The 22,987-nt window shown below is 26.1% G+C and overlaps 3 protein-coding genes across 10 annotated transcripts in view; 2 read left to right on the forward strand and 1 right to left on the reverse strand.

Moving 5' to 3' along the window:
* The first annotated feature begins 356 nt into the window (after positions 1-356).
* Positions 357-4,444, forward strand: LOC122571560 (peptidyl-prolyl cis-trans isomerase NIMA-interacting 4). Of its 2 annotated transcripts, XM_043735480.1 has the most exons (5): positions 357-402; positions 663-755; positions 1,094-1,250; positions 1,365-1,484; positions 4,165-4,444. In XM_043735480.1, exons 3-5 carry the CDS (start codon positions 1,149-1,151, stop codon positions 4,321-4,323), a joined length of 381 nt encoding a protein of 126 aa, XP_043591415.1. In that variant the 5' UTR covers positions 357-402; positions 663-755; positions 1,094-1,148; the 3' UTR covers positions 4,324-4,444. The 2 variants fall into 2 exon arrangements, with proteins under 2 accessions (XP_043591415.1, XP_043591414.1); XM_043735479.1 differs by lacking the exon at positions 357-402 and having other exon boundaries at positions 493-755.
* Positions 4,445-4,512: 68 nt separating this feature from the next.
* LOC122571561 lies at positions 4,513-15,907 on the reverse strand. Of its 2 annotated transcripts, XM_043735482.1 has the most exons (7): positions 14,934-15,907; positions 11,672-11,849; positions 10,288-10,401; positions 7,634-7,813; positions 7,391-7,556; positions 5,900-6,114; positions 4,513-4,680 (listed from the first exon to the last, which is right to left on the reverse strand). In XM_043735482.1, the coding sequence occupies exons 2-6, from the start codon at positions 11,844-11,846 to the stop codon at positions 5,910-5,912; spliced, it is 840 nt and encodes a 279-aa protein (XP_043591417.1). In that variant the 5' UTR covers positions 11,847-11,849; positions 14,934-15,907; the 3' UTR covers positions 4,513-4,680; positions 5,900-5,909. The 2 variants fall into 2 exon arrangements, with proteins under 2 accessions (XP_043591417.1, XP_043591416.1); XM_043735481.1 differs by lacking the exon at positions 4,513-4,680 and having other exon boundaries at positions 5,858-6,114; positions 14,934-15,901.
* Positions 15,908-17,569: 1,662 nt separating this feature from the next.
* LOC122571470 (zinc finger protein 737-like) overlaps positions 17,570-22,987 on the forward strand; it is a 33,224-nt gene continuing 27,806 nt past the window's right edge. For 4 of the 6 annotated variants that reach the window (XR_006318063.1, XM_043735247.1, XM_043735249.1 and 1 more), the window contains exons 1-2: positions 17,571-18,477; positions 18,680-19,199. Coding sequence is in view for 5 of the 6 variants with exons in the window: in XM_043735247.1 (XP_043591182.1) it covers positions 18,355-18,477; positions 18,680-19,199 (643 nt within the window). In the remaining variant the exon portion in view is untranslated. Of the gene's footprint in view, positions 18,478-18,679; positions 19,200-22,987 lie in introns of all 6 variants that reach the window. The other 2 variants (XM_043735248.1, XM_043735246.1) reach the window with 2 other exon arrangements.

A 22,987-nucleotide genomic window follows, 5' to 3' on the forward strand; every position in this document is an offset into this window, starting at 1 on the left:
TATGCCAATATTTGGAAAATTTCATTTCAGAAGCAAATTGGAAATTTTTACGAAAACTTTATATATATATGTTTTACACAAAGATGTGACAGCCTGGGAGTCAATAGATGTTATAATACTTATGTGTATGTACATATGGAAGTTCGCTCTACCACTGCTGCGTGCCATGCGCATATTTCTCCTGCACTATTCACCAGTATGAACCAAAGTCGCAAGATTACACATTTCTCCTTTCGTTGTATAATCGTTTCTCTCATTAAGAGTACCGGAGACGAAATTAGCGAACAATGCAGACATTGATCACCAGAGGCCCTTAGTCGCAATGTCTATCTTTCAAGATTTTTAAGACTGGTCTGAAAATATTCCCATACATCTCTGCTAAAAACACGATCATATAAACAGGTCTTAACGCCCATACAGCGAAAGCATAGAAAATATGAAAAATCGACATAGAAGACGAGAAGGTTCACATTCTGTGTATATGTGATATGCCATAAATGTCTCAGACAGAGACAGAAACATTCTCCTCATTTCTGTCTGTTTCGCGAGAGCGAGAACCTTGTTGTCTTCCATGTTGATTTTTTGTGACCAAATTTTTGGACGATTTTTCCCAGCGACTGTCGAGTTGAGACCTGTTTATATCCGAGTTTATATTATTATAGGATTATATACTGGTGATCGTGGTTACAGCTACTCTTTACAAGCACTCTAAATATAAGCAATGATAATAACGAAGCTAAACTTCAACAACGTATGTAAGTATACATGTACGTCGTGATACTTGCATTAAGTTTGGTTAATAATAACAATTCATTAGATGTATGTGCTTGATAATATAATATATGTTTTATAACTGATTGTTATAAATTAAAATAACTTGCCAAATATAATGTAAAAATTTATTACTTCCTGTGCAATACTTTTTGTAAAATACAGAATAACGATATTATAAAACATATTTCAGATTTAATGAAAGAAGCACAAATTATTTTTATAATTACATCTATGAATTTTTTTTTTTCATTTACATTTGATTTTCATTATACAAACTACATAATTAGATACTACAGTTTAACTAATTAATGTTTAATAGTGTGTGATTAGGTTAAATTATATCTCATACCTTGACCCAAATAAGAAATTTAACTATGCCTCCAAAAAAAGGTGGAAATACTACAAAAACAAATAAAATTAAAGCTGTAGATGGTAATAGCGGCAAAGAAGAAAAGAAAGGAGGAAATGCTGTGAAGGTATGCATTTTATATTCGTGTCAAATTATAAAACGATTTTTGAATATACATATTAAAGATATATAAAATGCATTGTTTCATTTTACTTTTTTTTTTAATTATTTGATTTTACAGGTTAGACACATACTCTGTGAAAAACAATCAAAAATTCTGGAAGCATTGGAAAAGTTGAAAGCAGGGGGAAAATTTAATGAAATTGCTGCTACATATAGTGAAGACAAAGCAAGATCTGGGGTAATGTAATTTGCTATCTTTATTGTATTAAATGATAAACTTTAATTCATTATATGTTCATATAATGTATAATTATAATATATTGCATCTTACATATAGGATACTTCATTTGTAATTATCTTTGAGTAGTTGCAATTTTAAAAGCAAGAATTACTTTCTTACTTTTTTTGCATTTATTATGTTACTAGAATAAACAGGATGTCATAAAATATGTTTGATATACAATTAATTCTAGATATTAAAATATTGGAAAATGTTCATGTGCAAGGTGTTTGAAAATGATTTGTTATGAGTATCATAGCATTGTACATAGGTGTATATATATAACCCTGGATCTGTAAAAATTAGCAAAAGAAGTAGCTGTAAAATTGACTTTGACCTTGAATTCCAAAGTTAACATTTTTTCATTGTATTGTATTCAGTTTACTAAAAAATACAGTTAAAAAAACAAAATTGACCATTATATGTTCTATTGTAATAATTATATATAGGATCTATTATAATATTATACAATTTTATTGTATATTATAATATTATATAATATACTTTATCTACAAAAAACTTGATCAAGCGACATTTCTGAAAACACAATTTTTTATTCAAATCTTTTTAATATGAATGTCAATTTCATGGGTATATGAGGAAATTTATTTAACTTTCATATTCTGATATTTGACTATCAAATGCTGATGAATTTGTCGGATTATATGCACATGATAATAAATACTATTTTTCCTGCATTTGATTGCACAATGTAAACACATACCAAAAATGTCAATTTAAAAACTGAGAGCACCTACATTTTTCTCCATGGAAATGATTGAATTGCGAATCATGTTTTCTTTGAGACTTTTGATCCTTGTAATGAATATAATGCATTCTACTCATTTGCTGGAAGATTATTTGTTAAGGTTGACTGATAGAGGAACGAGTGGATGAATTTGTAATAGAAAAATATATTGAAATAAGTATAGGTATAGTGTATGCTGATTCAGATCCTCACTCTTACAGTGTTGCAATACAATAGGAAGTATGATAGGGAGCACGTTCGTATATTTATAGCAAAGGACATTATCAAAAAGTTAACCTTGCTGTGTAGCTCTAGCTGAAGGCTACAAGAAACAGCAATGGAAATCCACTTATAGCTCTTTTGTTTCTAAACTTTGTAACCCAAAGCAAAATTTATATTCAAGGGCACAATAATATGGACCTCTCCTTATTTTGAATTTTTTCGCTAAATTCTATTTTCTTCGTAACAACACTCTCCAGATCACAGATATACAAAAGAAAAAATGTACAGTTTTTCTTGAAGTACTTCAACATTATTAAACATTATTTATGACAAAAATTATAAATTTTAGAGGTATTATAGTAATGTACTTGCAGAAAGGAGACCTCTGATTTTGATGGGATTCATTTTAATCACTTCACTTATATGTAGTAACAATGGGAAAAATAAAAAAAAATCAGTGATAAAATAAAAAGATGCTTAAAAAAGAGGAAAAATGAAAGACAACCTTGATATAAAATGAAAACCACTCATATTCTTACTTTTACCATGCATTGCTATTAGAAGAGAAGACTTTATATAAATCACATTGGAGATCCAAATAAAATAGAAGATTCTTTTGTTGATTTCTTAGTACTAATGGTTGCTCTATATCATTACTCACATTGCCCTTTAATACAAGTTTTAAGTACAATGTGTTTTTAAAAACATTATTAAATTCTTAAGGTTTCTTCCATCTTCCTCCTTCTTGAAGTTTTTTATTTTTTGTATGATCATCCAGGTTGGATCACTCATTTTTTTATTTTTCCCATAACATGTATATATGTAAATAAAATAATTAAAATAAATCTCATCAAAAGCAATGATAAAGCTCCTGCTCTGCAAATTATCCATTATATTAATATTATGAATATTATACTCGTACTTCTATCATTACCTATACTTTTTGATATACATCACAAACAAAAAAGTAGACCTTGAATTTAAAAAAAAAATTTGTCTGGCCCAGAGATATAGAAAATCACGCTGTGGTGGAACTATATTTAGGGACTGTTAGCAGTGTTGTTCAAAATATTGATGCATATATTGCCACAAATTTTCTGTATAAATTGTTCTATCCTTGGCATTATACATTTTTTTTTTTTTTTTCTAGAATTTTCTTCAAAATGAAGTCCAGAAATAATGAATTTGGGAAAATCACTTCACAAGTCCACACATTCCAATTTATTTGTCTTTAAGCATAGTGTTCAGAAAATTTCTTTAAAGAATTATTCTGTAATTATGTGCTTTATCTACTTAAAAATATATATTTTAAACAATACACAATAGCAGCACATTGAATGTGCTATGTATTATCAATAAAAAATAGCAAATACAAACAATACAAAATGTAGTTTTCTGATTTCTAATTTTGTGTAAACTAAAAAATCATTTTATCACATGTGTGGATTTGTCTTGATATACGCTTTTAAATTATATAAAAATATGTGTACCTAAAATTTATATTTATGTAAAAAATTTGTGCTCTTTCATTTTTTTCATATACTTAGTATTTATGAGAAAAATTCTGCTAACAACTGTGTGAACATTCTTTATATATATTTATATTATTTCTGAAAATAAAAAAAGACATGTTCAATTAATAATTTTGAAAATAAATTTTTAAAAAAGGGTGACCTTGGGTGGATGACTAGAGGATCAATGGTTGGGCCCTTTCAAGAAGCTGCATTTGCATTACCAATCTCTTCTATTAGTTCTCCAATCTACACAGATCCACCAATCAAAACAAAATTTGGTTATCATATTATAATGGTAGAAGGTAAAAAGTGAATAATTTGTAAAATATGAATAATACTATATATTTAATGTATAAATATACATCCAACTTAATCAATTACAAATAATTTGTATTTTCATAAAAAAAGTTTGAGTGCATATTTGTAAAATAAATGTTTAATGTTTGTGCAATATACTATATATTATTCTTTTTAACTTATAATAATATATAGGCTACAGATTTTTATGTAAATTAACTGGAAATAATTTTTGAGAATATTATGAAGAAAATAAAACCTTGGTTGACAATTCTTTTATATATCAAATAATATGAAAAGCAATGTGCTTTGAATATTTTATATATTCTGTCATATTGTGTGCATTCTGTACAAATTTGGAGTTTCAAATTTCCTGTCAACACATAAAAATCCGCAGTTTAGTAGTGTTATACTACAACAATAAAATACATAATGCTTTATATATGGAACAAAAAAGGCAACTGTATTTCTTTATTTTAATAAATAGGTAATATGTATATGTATATAAATGTTATATTTATAAATATATTTACAATTTGTGCTTTTAAAATAATATAACAAATAGGTTATTAAATATATTTAATAGTTTTAAAAAATAGTGCAACAAGCAAGATTGAAATGCCATACATATTTTACATTATTCTGTATATTAAGCAAAATATTATTCATATAGGGTATTAATTTTTAATGGAACATTTAAATTATTTCCATTACTATTAAAACTTATTACTTATTAAAAATAAGAAAAAATAACTAATTGTAGGGATTTAAATGTTTTCAAGGTGTGCATCTAGTGCTGGTAGAAAAACGACCTGTGGAGATCATCTGATAGCTTTTTCTAGATAGATACTTTCTAAAGTGGATCTACATATTTTTGTATACACCAATACTTTGTCAATGTGCTTTCTTATTTTTTACAAAAAGGTATTAAGATAATTATGTTTGATACTGATTAATTTCGAAGATATTTTAACTTCAATTTTGTTGAGCTTACATATAATAGATAAGGAAGATATGAACACAGGAATACTGTTTTGCATCTTCCTTTATCTTTCATATTATAAGCTTAACAGAATTAAAGTTAAAATATCCTTTAAACTAATAACTTTTGGATACAATTATCTCAATATTTTTTTGTACAGAATAAAAAAGCACATGGATCAATGCACAACAAAATATATTGTCTTATTTAAAAAAATGTCAATGACTTTGGAAAAACCGCCAAGATGATTTCATAAGACTTTTTTATCGCCACTAAATGTGTGCCTTGAAACCATTTAAATTCTGCTTAGTTATTTTTTTATCATTATTATTAACAGAAATAGTTTAAATAATTAATTTAAAATTGACATCCTGTATATTGTACTTTTTCTTATTTTAAATTATATTATAATATATACTCTCCTTGAGATTAAAATGGAAACAAAATATTCCATTAATTTTGATATACATAAACATATAATACTTACTACTTAATACTTAATACTTATATATATTAATCAATTTGTAACAGATACAGAAAGGTAGAAATTCATATAAAAAGTATTGAATAATTATAATTATATAATTTATTATAAAACTATAAATTATACCTTATATATTTTAAGTACGAATATTAGGATTGGTGAAATGAACATATCTCAGTAAAGAATCATTATCTTCACACACCCATGGTTTCTTATGATGACAAGCAACGTCGTGCCAATTTACTCCATCATTATAAAACTGATTTAATACTGCTAAACAATTTTCTGGTGCACCTCCTTGTTGTATAGCTTCACGATTATCAGGTTGTGGTTTTCCAATACTAAAATAAATCATGCTATTTATTAATTATTAATTTAATGTATTATGATAATTTATTTAAATAATTTGTTCTTTTACAAGATCAATAAATTTATTTTTCACTATATTCGATATAGAAAATACAAAATAATTTGTAATATGGTCCAAAGCAAGTGTATTTCTCTGTAAAGAAAATGAATTAAAATAAAATGCATTAAAGGTTTTCTATATAAAATTTCCTTGGAAAAGACCACATTATAAATTCCAGCTTTTCTTTCAAAATCCGTCTTGCTTTTACATCAATGAGACAATACTGATGCGGCGATGAAACTTATCTCCAGTTTTTTGATAATGAAAATTTTATTAATATATCGATGAAATTTTTCTGATTAGAATAAAACACGATATTATTATAAAACTATTCTATTTATTTTGCTTGAATATTTTTAAGTTCTATTTTGCTTTTTTTGCTGTCTCCCTTTTTATTAGTCACTGTCGCACTGGTAAGATATAAAACGGGTTCAACTTTGGTTTAAGTTTTTCTTGTCATTTAATAGTCTTCGACGTATACAATCAAAAAATTAACTTTTGAAATTTGTCGGTTCAAGAATTATGCATATGTAAAACATCATTTTTTGCTTTCACATGTTAGTATGGCGCCATATTGCTTCTACCTATCATCTGATTGGTCTTTTATACTCCATGATCGATCATACTCCGCACTCCGCACAGATGAGCATTAAACTGAACTTTGTTAAATATTAGTTATATTAGTATAACCTAGCCTTACGTCGGTCGAATAACCTAAAGGATATCCTAAATATAATTGTAACATAAGGGTAACCAATACTCAAAATACTGTCGCAAAATGGTCGCCATTTATGTGCATTTGCGTACAGCTATTGATTCTATTGGACGAATCATAGATAGAAATCAACGCGGCGTCAAAGTAACGTGTAAAATACGTCAAAAACATTCAACCTTACCTATATATAACTTTTGAACTACTAGATTCCTAAAGTTAAGACTTACATTTATGGATTCTACGCGTCGAAAAATATTAAATGGCAGAGAAAAATCAATAATTTTCATATCCCTTAAACCGAAGCATTAATGCATATATTAAATAATACATACATATGAAGATTACGTATTTTTATTTTTAATATCTTTTAAAGTGAATGTCCTTAATCTTTTGATGTTGCTGATTTTTACCTATTACTAACCACTAAGCGGAATTATTAATATAACCATTAATATTTGATGAACTTTTAAAGAAAATAAATAATTATATTTACCCTCCACTTTCGGACCAATCATTATTAGCGCGATCATTAGCAGGTGCAAGCTTCTGTAATTCTGCAGTCCAGAACCAACCATTAATATGAAGAGGTTGAAGATCAGGTCTATCGCATCCTTTGAAATCACAAAGCCGACCAGATGTCCAAATATATTTCACATTATCTAGAAATCATATTTTTTTGTACTCATACTTTATTGCTTTTACCGAAAAATATATTAAATATTAAGTATTTCAGTACTTTGCACAATGCGACTTTTAATAAACTCATTTTCGGCAGAAGTCTCCAGGGAAATAAGGTCCATACATCGTTGCCTACAGAAATTTCTACCTGCTAACCAATCAAGTTCTTGTCCATTTGTTCTTGGATCAGCCCATGAATAGTAATAACCCTTGCCATTGAAACGTTCATGAATTACCCCTAAAACATATAATGTAATGGATTTCTTATATGCATTGATGTAAAATTACTAATAAACATTACATTTTTGTGATCAAAATATTACAATCTAATTTAGAACATTACACGTCAGCTTTTATACAATCAAAACAATTTGCAGTTTTTGTAAAATTCACGTAAATATATTTACCATTAAATATTTACTTTATAATATTTTATATTTTTTAAAATAATTATCATTTTAAGAAAAATGATTTTTTAATTCAGTTGATTGAAATATCGAACATATATCGTATATAAAATCAATTGTTAATTGGTATTTTACTTTAAAACTTGTACACATGCTTATATACCATAAATATAAAATATTAATTAAACTACTTTCATAAAAATTTTGTACATTGCTGAACACTTGTTGAAATACGTCAAAATCTAAGTATAGTAAGAATATATAGTTTTATTTCAAAAGAATAACATTAATATTGCAATTTTTGCAAATAAAAATTTGAAAATTGTTTCTTCGTTACATTACGTAGTTTTCGTGATAAATATCGAAAATGTTTTTGATTTTCAAGAAAGCAAAAAGATAATTGTGTGTGTACATACACCTAAATTAACATACTACTGTACATACATATATGGCTATCCCACGTAACTGGGACAGGCTATACCTACTTCTGTGACAGTAGAAGATATAAAACAATTTTATTGAGTAGAAGTAAATAGATCTAAATAATACATGATCTACTGATGTGTATATTCATTCTGGAAGTGATGACATTTCAAAAATTTTTACACCACCTCTATTTTTGTAGATTTACTTATAAATTTCTTCATATATTAATTAATGTGTTTCTTAACTATTTGCACAAATGTATTAAAATAGTTGTATATGAAAATGCTTGACTTTAAAGGATATTTGTAAATATTTTAATTTTATCAAATTGAGCGAATGAAGGACAAGGAAAACATAAATATAAATATATCCATTGCATTGCAATTAAAGTTAACATATTTTTAAACTAATTAATTAGAAATAAAGATTTTTTAACTAATTAATTAAAAATAGAGACCACTTTCAAAGTGGGTACCTATTTCAGATCATATATCATCCGAAACCACTTAATTTTTCTTAATGAAATTCTTTTCTATCTTTTACCGTTTCCAGGATATAGTTTGTCCCAGTTATGTGAGACACATCGCATACATTTTATAATTGAAATAAATCTGTATAATACCAAATGGTTGACTTTTAATAATGTATGAAATATGTTTACCAAGCTAATCGAATTCTTTGAAATTCATAAGTTCAATTCTTGTTCATTGTTTCGTTTGAAGAGAAAGTTACACCAGTGACACTCACGATTTTAAATATGTATTTCAGTCACGACTTAAATGTTGGATTGGTATGTTAATTATACAAGCTACTTTCTCAAATGACAGAAAGAAAGTTCGGTTGTACGCAGTATAATGAGAATGCATTCCAGAGACAATACAATAGACAGAAAAGTCTAAGACAATAAGAACTAAAATTAATTAGGTAACATTCAATAGGAAATCAAGATATACAAATTATATGTATATTTCTGCAAATAAAAACTTATAATGCTATTAGTATTTCTTCTATACGCATGGAAAGGTCACCTTAGTTTTTATATTTAAAAAATTTTAAAATACATGTATATTTTGTAGATAAGCAATTTTTATGAGCAAATTCTTAAATTGCAAGACATGTTTTTATTTAGTATTAATTGGTATAATTTGTTTCTTAATATATATTTTCCAAATATATCGTAAAGTGATATTATTTTGTATTTACAAATAAATAAATACGAATGTCTATATTGAAAAGTGTAAATTATAGTACTGTTGATAAAGTCTTTGTAATTTGTGTAATTTCATTTTTCTTTTACTAAAAAAGTTAAAGAATATATATATATATATATATAATATAATATAATATATATATATAATATATATCTATATAAATATCTAGTGTTTTTAATTCGATTAGCACATGATTTGCTGTGTCAATATATTAAACCAAAGATATGATAATATGAAAAGATTAAAAGTGAAAAATGAGAAGTAATAAATTTCTAAAATTGCGTAAATTCGAAATCTTCAAATAGGAAAAAATATTTATCAAAAGAATTATATCTATAAAATTATAATTAATTTTATAAAATATAAAAGCGAGGTAAATAATTACAAGTAAACATTCTCTAATTGTTAACTTTAAACATAAATTTTAATCAAAAGTAAATATGCTTATATATATATATTTTGCAATATAAAAAATTAATTGCTTCCTATCATTTTATACGTGTATTAACTATCGAAAATTGGATTTTTATTATTCTATTGTTAATACGATGTTCATAATAATACAAATTCAGAAAAAATATAAAATGTAAGACGCACTATTGTTAATATTGACAGGAAAAATAAATATAATAAAAAGCATTTATAAAAAATCACAATCTATTACTTACTTTGTGCACAAAGCGCAGGGATTGGTGCTTCTAAAATTCTTCTAGTAGATTGAAACTGAGCCGTAGATAAAACAATCAATGTTCCAAGTATAACAAATCGCATCATTTTTATAGCTGAAATTTTAAGATATAAATATCAATTTTATAAATGAGCACATAAGTATCAAAATCATATAATTTATTTTAACGTCTCACTTAATATGTTACATTCGTTTGCATTTTTAATAAATTTCGCATATACTTTTATGCTACGTATACATTATATATACGGTACATTAAATTAATTTGGATATCATATTAAAATATCAAACTTATTTAAGAATTTTTCCCGATGATACCAAAATTATAAATAGTTTTTAATGACAGTTTTAATATTATAATATAATAATCACAATTTAATTACTGTATCATAATTTTGTATCTACCAATAAATAAATTTATCAACATATAAACATTACAAAAATTTATTGGAAAGAAAATATATTTTAATTTTTTAATTAACTATGGAAAATTTATAGGATTTTATAATGCATTCATGTTACGTTCATATAATGATATGAGATACTTAGAACCACTATCATGGTATATATTATTTTAATGTAATTCTATAATTTCTATTATGACAAATTATTTTGATTGATTACTTTAATATAAACCTATGTATATAATTTCCTTTATTTATTACTAACTATAAAAATATATTAATAAAGACACAATCCGCTTTATAAAACATTAGTGATGCTACAAAAGATATCCAATCTTTTTCAATCAAAATACTAATGATGTTAGACAAGGGTACAGGTGAGGATAATATTGGTCTCTTTAAATCAGTATCATGAGTTTCAAGAATATTCTTTAGAAATATTAGTATTAGCAAGAATATTTAATGTTTAGTTAAGTTAGATAAAACAAAATATTATGTTACTTTAAACAGGTCAGTTCTATCTAAATGTTATATTTTATAATTTAATGACAAATTTGATAAATTAATATTATCACTTAATTCATATTCATAAACATTTTTACTTTACAGTATAAAACCAAAAGTATAAAACCAGCACAAATTTAATCAAACTTAATTAATTAATTAATAATTTTTATTATTAATGTGAATTGCTTTGTTAAAATCAGATTATTCTTATAGTCATACATATTTTCTACATATATACTTCGGCATCTTTGAATAAAAATGGAAATATGGAAATGATTATTAATGTACTGAAACATATAATCAAAAACACTGTCAATAATAAAGACTGCAAACTATTTATAAATCAAAATTTACGTATTTTACGTAAAGTATTTAAATAAACGTATTTACAATCAGTTAATCAGCTAAATATTTTTTGAAGATTTCTTTCTATGAAAAGTCAACGATGCTTACCTATAGACGTTCTCCGAAGAACTGCGATGCTTTCTTCCGAAGCACCCCTATATATATATATACATATATATAATGGGGACATGGCGTCAATACTTTTGCGATTGCACAAGTATTTTTGGAGAAGTGCTAACACGTTTTGGAATATATTATACTTTCTTCTGTATATAAAGTACATATTCTAAAACAATAGATTATATTATCTGTTAATATTATAAATCTATTAATGGAAGTATTATATTAATTCAAAATATGAAGTGCTTTAATATAAAATACAATTAATAAGATGTATAATATAGATGTATAAAATACATATTAATAAGATGATTAGTTATTTTATTAATAAATAATATTACTATTATTGTAAACTATTAATTAATTTTGAACAATGTATAAATATTCTTGCCCCCCCCTCCTACCACATCACGCACACTCACACACATGCTGTATAAGAATTACGAATATAAATATTAATAATGCAAAATATAATATGGATAAAATTATACATATCTTTGGTAATAACCAAACCAAACAATAGTTTAACTTATATAATTGTAATATATTATATATTTACAACATAATATAAATAATATTTCTTATTAATTTTTATGCCCATAAACTATAATACTGCTAATATTATTGTATAAATGCTAGTTAATACAAATAAACATGCTTTGACATAAGATTTATAATTAAAATCATGCTGATAAACACTTCATTTATTGTATATCTTTTAGTATGCAAACAAAAACGAATTGTAAATATATATTATATAACAGAGTTTTTAATCATGATGAATTAAATATGTGTGTATAATATTAAGTTACATAAGAATATTTTGAACATAAACATTTCCTAAATATTCTTCTTATATTCAATGTTTGACAATGAAACAATATAATTGTTATTAGATAACATACTTGTGGAATTTTTCTTTGTAAGTTAATGATATATTTTTTTCTTAATGATCCTTTCTCTCCCTATAAATAAATTTCGCTAAAAAATTTATTATTGCAAATGTTGATGGATTAGTTAATAATTATGTACAATTAAGTTTCAAAATATTTATTCGAATATCAATAAGGAAGACTTCCATTTCTTTTTAGTTACAATTTTCAAAATACCTTTATCTTCATAATAACGAACATTACAGGTACCGTTAGAAAATAATTTTAAGAGGTAATGTAGGTGACCTGAAAACCCAAAAAGCATGCTACACCGATTGACCGAATGCGACTTTGATTGTGAATATGAGGAATTATTTAAGAATAAAGTAGAATGTATTATTTAATGCATTATTTAAATATTTCTTTAATTTGCAGAAATAAAGTTATTCATGAAATAATTTTGATTCAGTAAGTTATCTAACATATCTAAACTATATATTATCTGTTATATGTACTACCACATTTAAAAGATATAATGAGAAAATCATTAAATGAGAAAATATTATAAAGATTATAAAAATAATTATATTATAAAGATATACACAAGTAAAAAATATTAAATATAAACATAAAAATTTTTAATTTTAAACTGTCATGATGTAAACCAGAATGTTTACGAAACGTCGGGAAAAGCCGCAACGTGTTAATATTATATATATACTTACAATACATACATAACATATGCATGCATATATATACACAAATAGATAATGTTATTGATGAAAACTGTTTGAATTATATATTCTTTCTAATAATTTGTTAAAAGGAACAAAAAACGTTTTGGAAAGTGAAGTAATATTACAGTCAGCAACAAAATTAGAACGAATCAGTGAATCATAAATTTCCATTGAAAAATTATAAATTTTTGAACTATTACAATTTCATTAAAAAAAATTGTACAATAACATATCTAGGATCATTTTGGAGGGCGAAATCTCTACTTTCACCTGGCTAGGCTTACTCTTAGATGCTAACAAGCGGAAAGAAAAAGTGAAGGTGGTTTTCTTTCTCAAAATTTTACAAAATTGAACATTTCTGCGGAATTTAGAAATTTTGTTGACAACTCAAATTATCATATGATAAATACGAAGATAAAAATGTTTTCTGTGCGAGGATCGCTTAAAAGTTGATATGTAATTCCCCATTGTAATTTTATTGCTCTTTAAATGAAAAGTACGTTGTAGACATTAGAATGATCCAAGGTACATCACGGTAAGATTGTACGGACGAACTGATTAGACTACAATGTAAGTATATACTTTTAACCTATATGTCTTAACTGAATGTTGTATAGTACAAGTGGTTCCACCGACCAACACGACATCAACAAACGAAGCACGTTCTATGAGCGCGCTCAAATTTACAATGCGTGCAATATGCGACACTGTCGTATTTGTCGATCAGATTGTTTGAATTTCGAACCTTTATCGCATCACACGCACAATATCTAGAATGTATATTTCCGTAGTAGAAGTCATATTTCATAATTTCTTAAGTACAAAAAGGACGATAGCGGTTACAAAAACTATTTGCACATACTCTTATTTTTCAATAAAGCGTTTTTTATAAGGTACGTTTCATTTTTATAGTATACAATTTTCGTAGAGATTTGTAGATCTCTTTTTAAAGTCTTCCTTGTATATGAAAGAGAAACTACAAAGTAATACCAAATTTAATATACTTGGATTTAATTAATTAGTAAATGCTATAGACAAAGATATCTTGAAAACTAGCCAGTAGCTATTACTATTCGATATCCTGTTAACAACAGCATTGTTGTACGACCGACAGATGTGAGTCTGATGGAACTAAAACTAGTTTATTTTGCTGCATCCCGCACAGGACGTACGGGCATAATGACTGTTTTATGACTGATTCTAAAAACATTGACCTGATCCCGGGCATTCAAGAACATCGCACTGCGTCCCAAACGCAGTAAAAAACATTTTCTGACTGAAATCATACATTTATCCCTTATTTTTATTTTTTCATTCAGGATACACATATTTGTGTATATACATAGGAATATACATTCATAGGAATATACAGGGTGAGTCATCGATAAAGCCGAATACCTGTTTGAAATCATATCAAATTTAATACAATACAATTATAAAAATTTTTGTTTATGTTATTTCAGAACTACCTAACAAATCTATTTTAATGATTTAAAATTTCAGTTTATCTTATGAACTTATTATAACTTTTACTATTTCATACCTATTTATATAAACTAATGTACTAAGTTCTAATTATGTTCAATTATTTGTTAAAAAATTTTTTTGATTATAGGATACTTTTATAAATTAACTTCTTACCGCGTTTGTGCTCTATTGAGTGTTCGTTGGGATTGGTTACTCTTAACCATCCCTGATAAATATTAGGGAGGCCGATGGATTGACTTTATGATACGGTCAAACGTCATGTATTTTAATCCATTAATTCTTCATTCAGCAATTTCTTTAATAGACTGTTCTACAGCCCACACATGTGGCACTTTAAAAAACTCTATTTGTTAAAAGTTGGTTATTGCATAGTTTCATTTTATTAAAATATTATAAAATTGTCATTGTCTCGTAGCTGACAATAAAGAATTTCGCAGAATTTTATTCTGTTGTATATCTGTTCTACTATATATTCTTTTCCGTGTATTTCTTAATAATTAAATTGTGAATGTTTATACATTAACACAAAATTTGGAAGTGAAAAAATTGACAGAATGTGTGTAATATTAAAATATGTATCAGAAATACGAAGTAAAGCATACGTGTTGTAATATTTAGTAAGTGGAACAAGTCTTGATAAACATGAATATGAATTTGCATAAATATCCGCAGTTGATTAATAATATATTTATATTTCACAAAACTATATTCACTAAAAAAAAAGCAATGCCGACTTTGACAGAGACATCTAAAAAATCTGATTATCGCAAATAATATTCGTATAACGTTGTATGACAAACATCGGTTCACAATGCGAATGTATTCATTCATACAGTTAACCGAAGCCAATCAGTCGTGCGACAAAGCGACACTGTTGAGTTGTAGCCCGACTATCGAATCGTCAATTTTCAAGATGTCTCTGTCGAAGCTGACGTTGTTTCTTTTCCTTGAAAATAGTTATCTGAAGCATATATTATCTAAAAACACGGGAGAGGAGACGTCATAGAATAGAACAGATATATAAAAAATGACAATTTTTTTTTTATCTATATCTATACTTGAATAACAAAATTCTTTTAATCCAATCGAATTAAGTCTAAAAAAAAGTGATTTCGGGAACAAATTGTAGAAATGTTTTCGCACAATCTGATTCGGAACGATACTTAGAACAAAATAAGCGACTTTAAAATAAATTACCTCCACCGTGTCATAAACAAAATATCGATTAAACGTACAATATACGACCTCTTCTTACATTTTGCTTTGTCTTACAATCTATTAATCATACATAAAACGTATCAATAGAAAGTCATTGCTAATAAATTCGTTTTTTTTTTAAATCGTTTACAACTTTAGTTAGAACTATTATAGAATATCAAGACTCTGTGATAAGTAAGTACTAGTCATACCAGAATAATATGCCAGATTTGGAGTTGATCCGTTTGTTAGCTTCCGCACAATCAATTTGTTAACTTACGAAACGGGAAATCTTAAATTTGTATAATTTGTATAATACAAATGCATGAGCTTATCTCAGTTTATCTTCCGAGCTTGTACGCTTTCTGATGTTCGCTTATATTTTGATGTTCAAATGAAAAGCTTTTTTTCATTCAGGCGCTTGGCTAAAGTATAGACATAATTAATTTTGTTTAGTTATAAAATGCAATATTTCTCGCTTTCTCATCCTGCCGCAGTGGAATTTGTTTCTGTCGATTTCTGAGATCATTTCATGTACTTAAAAAAAAAGTTTTCCTGAAATCAATTGCCTTCAAGATAAATTTTTCTCCGAGATATTCACAAAAACACTATATTCAGTACCACTATAGTGAATTCTGTTTATAGTTGTGCATCTGTAGCGGCGCATACGTCAATTTAGTTGCCGGCCACCAGCTATTTATCTTCTGTTCATAAACGAGAATTGGGCGAGTTTAAATGCCCCGTACACAATTGCATAAACAAGGTTACAAAAATATTTTATCTCAATTAAAAATGAATATCATTACTGTATTGGTTTGTCTTTGAACTAAATTTTTCAGTCCGGCCGCCGCTTGTATGATATAATAAGAAATTAATTATAAACATAATTAATGAGTGAATATGTAATCAGTATTATTTTTCGAAATAGAATATTTATTATTATTTCGTGTAAGCGTTGCCGACTGCCTCGCGGTGGCTGGATTGAACATATTTATCCAAACCCAAACTCAATATGTACACTGATGACAATCATTTTTAATTGAGTTATATAGAGATTTTTACAGCCTCGTATATAAGCGTTGTGCACAAACCTTCATCTCGAATATTCAAGCTCGCCCCACTCTCGTTTGTATACATAGATTTAAACAGAAGATTTCGATCGGGTTATTTTATCCGGCTGCTGGCAACTAATGTAGATGCATATGCTCTACCATAGACGCTCAATTTTCTGTAGTGGCAGCAAGTTTTTTTTGCAAATATCTTAAAAATTAAGACCAATCGCCAGTAACATATCTAGAAAAAAAGTTGTTCAGAATCATGCTTCCCACTACATATTAAAAATATAAATAATGTATAATATATAAATATAATGTATAAAAAACCATCAGTTAGATAGAGACGTTCAGTTCTATCTGTACATTTACCAAAGAATTAATTCTTATTAAAATAATGAAATAAAATGAAGGAAAGAAAATTGAATTGTTTTCTATTTTTAATATTCAATAAAGTAAATTTATGTTATATGAAGAAGACGTGACGTCATTTTAAATTTACAGTATATATAGATATTTTAATGCAAAACTATATTGCAGTATTTCATAAAAAATAATTCAATTAAGGTCGTGAATTACGATCACAACGAGTAAATTCACTCAAAATATAAAAATCGCGATCGATGTGATAAATCATTGTTAGTGATTTCGCACAACATCTTTAATAGACATATAGAATATATTATAGGTGCATAAAAAGAGTTAAAAATATTTTTTACATGGAGAAAATAAGGTTAATATGTACCTATATGTATTTATATATATGTATTGCCCACATAGTGTGAAAAAAACGTTATATATTTTATTAATATATAAAGATACATAGAATAAACTTAGAATGTTGTTACAAATATGTATCATTCACAGCCATCAGAAAGAAATCTATAAAATAAAATATTAGGATTGACCAGTGATCGAAATTTTATATATCGACGTGTGGTACGACCTTAAAATCCCTAGCAATGCTATAAACACGCTTATATATACAAATGTACTTTTTTTCAAGGAATATAATGAAACAACTGTGTACTTTCATTCATATATAATGTAATGAACAATCTATTACACACACTGATTAAATTATTTCATAAAAATCTGTTATGATTCTCCATAAATATAATAAATTAACAAACTCTGTACGTGTATTACAAAATAACTTGTTTTTCTTGTGCAAAGAAACAATATGTCCACTATCCTTTTTGGCGTTCACAATTTTCTATTTATCACATATTACAATATAAATGTGAGATGATGTGATTGCATTAATTGTTTGTTTGACAATGTACTGTATTGCGGAACTTGTTCTCGAATTCTGTTTGTGAATCATGACAGAGTCGGAACTTTGCCGGCTCTGCGCCGAAACCAAAGAGAATTTTATTGGAATTTACGAAGCAGAAGGACAAAAATTAGCCATAGAAGCTAAAATTGCTAAATGTTTACAAATTCAGGTAAAAATAGGTCTCTTTTTTTATAATTCTTTTTAATGCAATAAATTTAATAATTCTTTCTATTTTTTTGTTTGTCCTAATGAAATATAATTTCATTCGAATTTTAATCTGATATTACGTTTTAGTATTATTAGATTAATGTCTATATTTATGGATATATATGAATATTGTAGTAATATTTAAATTAAAATACTGCTTACAGGTATTAACTAATGATGGATTACCACTTACAGTTTGTATAGATTGTTGTATTTTATTGAATCAGTGTAGTGAATTTTTTGAGAAAACTAATCAAGCACAAGTGTCTTTAAGACAATTACTTCTAGACCCTAAAGTCGAGTCACAACCATTAGAATCAAATATAAATTATATTGATAAAACTATTGCATTTCCAAAGGAAGAAATTGGCGAAGGAATTGTTGAATGTCATTTATCAAATTATATCCATGATACATCTAATGCTTCACGTAATTACTTTATTGAAGAAAGTAAAAATGATAACCATCAAAAATATGAAAATGAAGAACCTCAAGATAATGTGAAACAAAAAAAATGTAAAATTCAATTTAAAAAAACACCGCTTAAACAAACTAGAAAAAAATTAAAACGAAAAAGTCAAAAAATGGAGGACCCAGACGTATACATAAGTGCTGATTTAAAAAAAGAACATAAAAATATAGATATGAAAAGAAATATTAAAATTCCAGATAATTATATGACAGGTAAATATAATCATTATAATAGCAAGTAATGTACACATATAAAAACTATCTATAAAGACTTTAAAATATCTTATAAATAAATTAGCTTATAGTAAGATCAATGAAAGTAGATATTGATGATTTCAATAAAAATATTAATATCAATCCAAGTATAACCAAAGTTATAAGGATTTAAAACATATACTCAAAAACCATCGTCTGCTTATGAAAACTTATAGATATACACATTATCTTTTTTAATTAAATAGATTGTGGTAGATAATGGTATAATGGTAATACATTTTTCTAGGATATCTACTGGTGAAACAAAATGAATCCCCTTATTTATATTAAGTAGAATAAAGTATTAATTTTTTGTCATTTTATGGATAGTTTTTATTAAACTGAATAACATTTACTTGAAACATTTTCTGATAAACTGATAAATTCTAATAATTAAAAAGTTTTGATAAAAAATGCTTATCTAAAGAAAAATTTTATGTGGAAGAAGGAAAGGAAAGCAAAACACATTTTACATTGAGAATCATTCTATTAAATATCCGAAATGATGCCTTTGGTCTTGTAAACAATTAGTAGGTTTTTCATAAATACTGGTTTGAACATTTAAGAACAGTTAATGAAGTAATTGATAGATATACTATATGTATTCTTACGTTTATATTTCCTTTGTTATTATTTTGTTTCCAATCATACATACTTCATATTTTCTTCATTGTTTATACAAAGCTTTGTGCTTTACATAATCCTATTAATTGAACAGAACTGTTTGTTTACTTGTCTGGAAGATTTAAACAAGACTAACCTTATTCATTTTCAAAGAATGATGATGAAGAAGAATGATTGATTCATATTCAGTTTTTCAAAGAATTCTCTCAGTTATAAAGCAAATAAAAGAACATGCTTGTAAATGGAATCAAAATAGTTAAAATAATTGCTTATAATTGTACTTAGAATCCAATTTTATTTTTCACTATAAGACTTTATTTATAGAGAATGTAAAAGAATGCTTCAAATAAATACTATCCATTAGGATAATAATTATTTTGATAAATAAAAATTAATACCACATTTTATTTAAAATAAACGCCTCTCACTCTAGGTGTGTTTCATTACAGAGTAGTTACGTTTTATTAGAGGTCCTCTGCCTCTTCTGCCATACTAGTCACTCTAATAGTTATTCTGGAAAAGTTTATTTATATATTAATGATTAACCCATGTAATCCACTGAAGTAAAAACAAGTGAAGTCAATATCTTTGCAGTAGTCTCTAAGAAAACAGTTCATAATACCATACATATTTGATCTATTCTGTGAAAACGATCAAAGAAGTATAATTTCTATTTGACACATATAATATCTCTAAATTATTTATTGTTTATCAAAAAGTTTTGAATATATATACACAGGATATTTACACAATTTTAGCTCCCAGAATTTTTCTCATAGTTGGTTAAAAGAGAGAGATTTACGATTAAAATGAAAAACAATATGTTTTTACTATTTTACAATATGATAGCTGGAATATATTTTTAAATTGTTTATGGTTTTCACATAATAATAAAATGATTATTGATATATGTATAATATTATTATGTTATATGAAGGTGATTATTGAAACAAACCAATAGTCTGCAACATAATTGAGTTCAAGTTTATTAAATTACAAAAATTAATAAAATATTTTGTAGCGCTACATTTATTAGATAAAGTTATGAAATTCTATTTTAAGAATAGAATTCTTTGTATTAAAAAGCACTTTTAATTGTACATGTAATCCAATCAATAATCAGATTATTTCATTGTTGTTTGTATATTCATGGAAATTAGACAAATACCAGAACAATATCTATATATATGTAATTGTTGATATATTGCAAATATTCATAGTTAAAAAAAGTAATGTGTAACAGTTGTGTTGAATTCATTTTCTGCTTATTATTAAAAATCTTATTTGCTATTGTCTTACTAATTAAACCATTGTTGCATACAGTGTGTCATTATGTAACTGAAGATAAAATGGATATATTGTGTATTTATTATAAATCAAATAAGAATAGAACAACTAATTCATTACTATATACAGAAAAATATTCACATAGATTCCATCTTAATGATAAGCAATTTCAATCGAGAACGATACTAAGGTGGAAGTATTTGTAGGAAGAAACCATACATTTGAAAAAGCAACATAGTTACTGAAATAAACACAGTTTTTTTTGCATTTTGAAGAAAATCCGTCTATTTTAATGCAGAAAGTAACTACGTTATGTAATATTTCAATAGATTCTGTATATAAAATTTTGGAATTACATAGATATATATGTCTTAAGTCTTTAATTGCGCAATTATTAAATGAAAGTGAACTATAACGTCGTAGAATAATGTGCAGGATGTATAAACATTTTTGGTAAAGCCCACTTAATGTCTTAGTAGTCTCTCATGCCCCCAGCTGCAAAGATCTAATAACGTCAAATCGCTTCTTTGGCACCATTGACCTCTTGTTGGAAGCTTTCTTTATGCAGTAAGTAATTTTGTAATAATTTGAAATCATGAAGTTAGGTATTTCATTCTATTGAAAGCGAGGTATTTTATGTGTTAAAGAATATTTCCTCATTAATACGACGCTATTTATTTTCTATCTGATTACAAAACTGTCATCCTAAATTTTAACTGTTGTAACTCCATTTTTAAAAAAAATGCACTTAATCAGTTCATGTATGTATGTCTCATTCATATAAAGAATATAAATCCATAAGTATATGATGAAAATTCTACTTAGAAAACAACAAATATTCTTTTATCCTAACTTCGTAGAACAATTTAAACTTCATAAACTTCCAACTCAATGTTTTCGATTTACAAACTGCAGTGAATCGAAGGGATTATAGTCAATATAAGTGTAAGTGCAACTTTAACATCATTTTTTAGGAGAACGGCTAAGTTGTAACCCATGGTTCTTTTAATAAGTTTAGTTCTCGTAGTGAATAGAATACGATGCAAGTAAAAAAATTGATTTTAAAATTCAAGGTCAAGGACAATTTTGTGTGGATATTTTCCACAGATCTCCAGCAATCTAGAGGTGCAGAATTTTTTACCAAAAATATTTATACTACTCCTACAAGTTTTGCAGATGGATATTAATAAATAATAGGAATGGTTTCTATTTTTATAAAAAATACTTTGGATAAAAGTCATTAAATCAAATGGTAATACTGATACAGTACTAAACTATTACGTATACCATACAGATATGCAGAATTTAATGCAAAAAAGAGAAATAAATTTTTTAATTTAATTTCGTGTTAATGTATAGTGCGGTATAATCACTAACATATTATTAGGTGTTCATCTTTACAACAATACTTTAAGTGAAAATAACCTGAACTTTATATATACATTTTTAAGACTATTGGGAAACGTTATTCGTCACCACGGATATGTATTTTTATTAAGACCGAGCTTCAGCTCGTAATTTTGCAATTATTAAAGGGTGTTTGGGCAACATGCGATCTTTAGATTTCTTATGAAACCACCTTAAATCTATCGTTTATGCTATTTTGTTGATAAATAATTTAAAGAGATGAATATCAGAATAACATTACACAAAGTACACAACGAAAATCATTTTGCGAATTTTATATATATAATCTGATTGGCCTGCATGTATTATTTCTTGATATATAAAACAGTATAATTTTTAATAAATGTTAAAAAACGTTAGAAATATTAATTTCATTTTTATAATTTATTTTGAAATTAAATGAATATATAAACACAATTTATTCTTAT

This window comes from Bombus pyrosoma, linkage group LG10, assembly GCF_014825855.1.
Source record: "Bombus pyrosoma isolate SC7728 linkage group LG10, ASM1482585v1, whole genome shotgun sequence".
Lineage (NCBI taxonomy): Eukaryota > Metazoa > Arthropoda > Insecta > Hymenoptera > Apidae > Bombus > Bombus pyrosoma.

What these genes read in the sequence shown, in the direction of transcription:
- LOC122571561 (XM_043735482.1), bottom strand. Translation starts at nt 11,846, where the DNA reads ATGTACTTTATATACAGAAGAAAGTATAATATATTCCAAAACGTGTTA. An exon ending in TCTTCGGAGAACGTCTATAG is followed by an intron (nt 10,402 to 11,671) that starts GTAAGCATCGTT and finishes TTAAAATTTCAG; the next exon opens with CTATAAAAATGATGCGATTT. An exon ending in CCCTGCGCTTTGTGCACAAA is followed by an intron (nt 7,814 to 10,287) that starts GTAAGTAATAGA and finishes TATATGTTTTAG; the next exon opens with GGGTAATTCATGAACGTTTC.
- LOC122571560 (XM_043735480.1), top strand. Translation starts at nt 1,149, where the DNA reads ATGCCTCCAAAAAAAGGTGGAAATACTACAAAAACAAATAAAATTAAA. An exon ending in AAGGAGGAAATGCTGTGAAG is followed by an intron (nt 1,251 to 1,364) that starts GTATGCATTTTA and finishes TTGATTTTACAG; the next exon opens with GTTAGACACATACTCTGTGA. An exon ending in AAGACAAAGCAAGATCTGGG is followed by an intron (nt 1,485 to 4,164) that starts GTAATGTAATTT and finishes TTTTTAAAAAAG; the next exon opens with GGTGACCTTGGGTGGATGAC.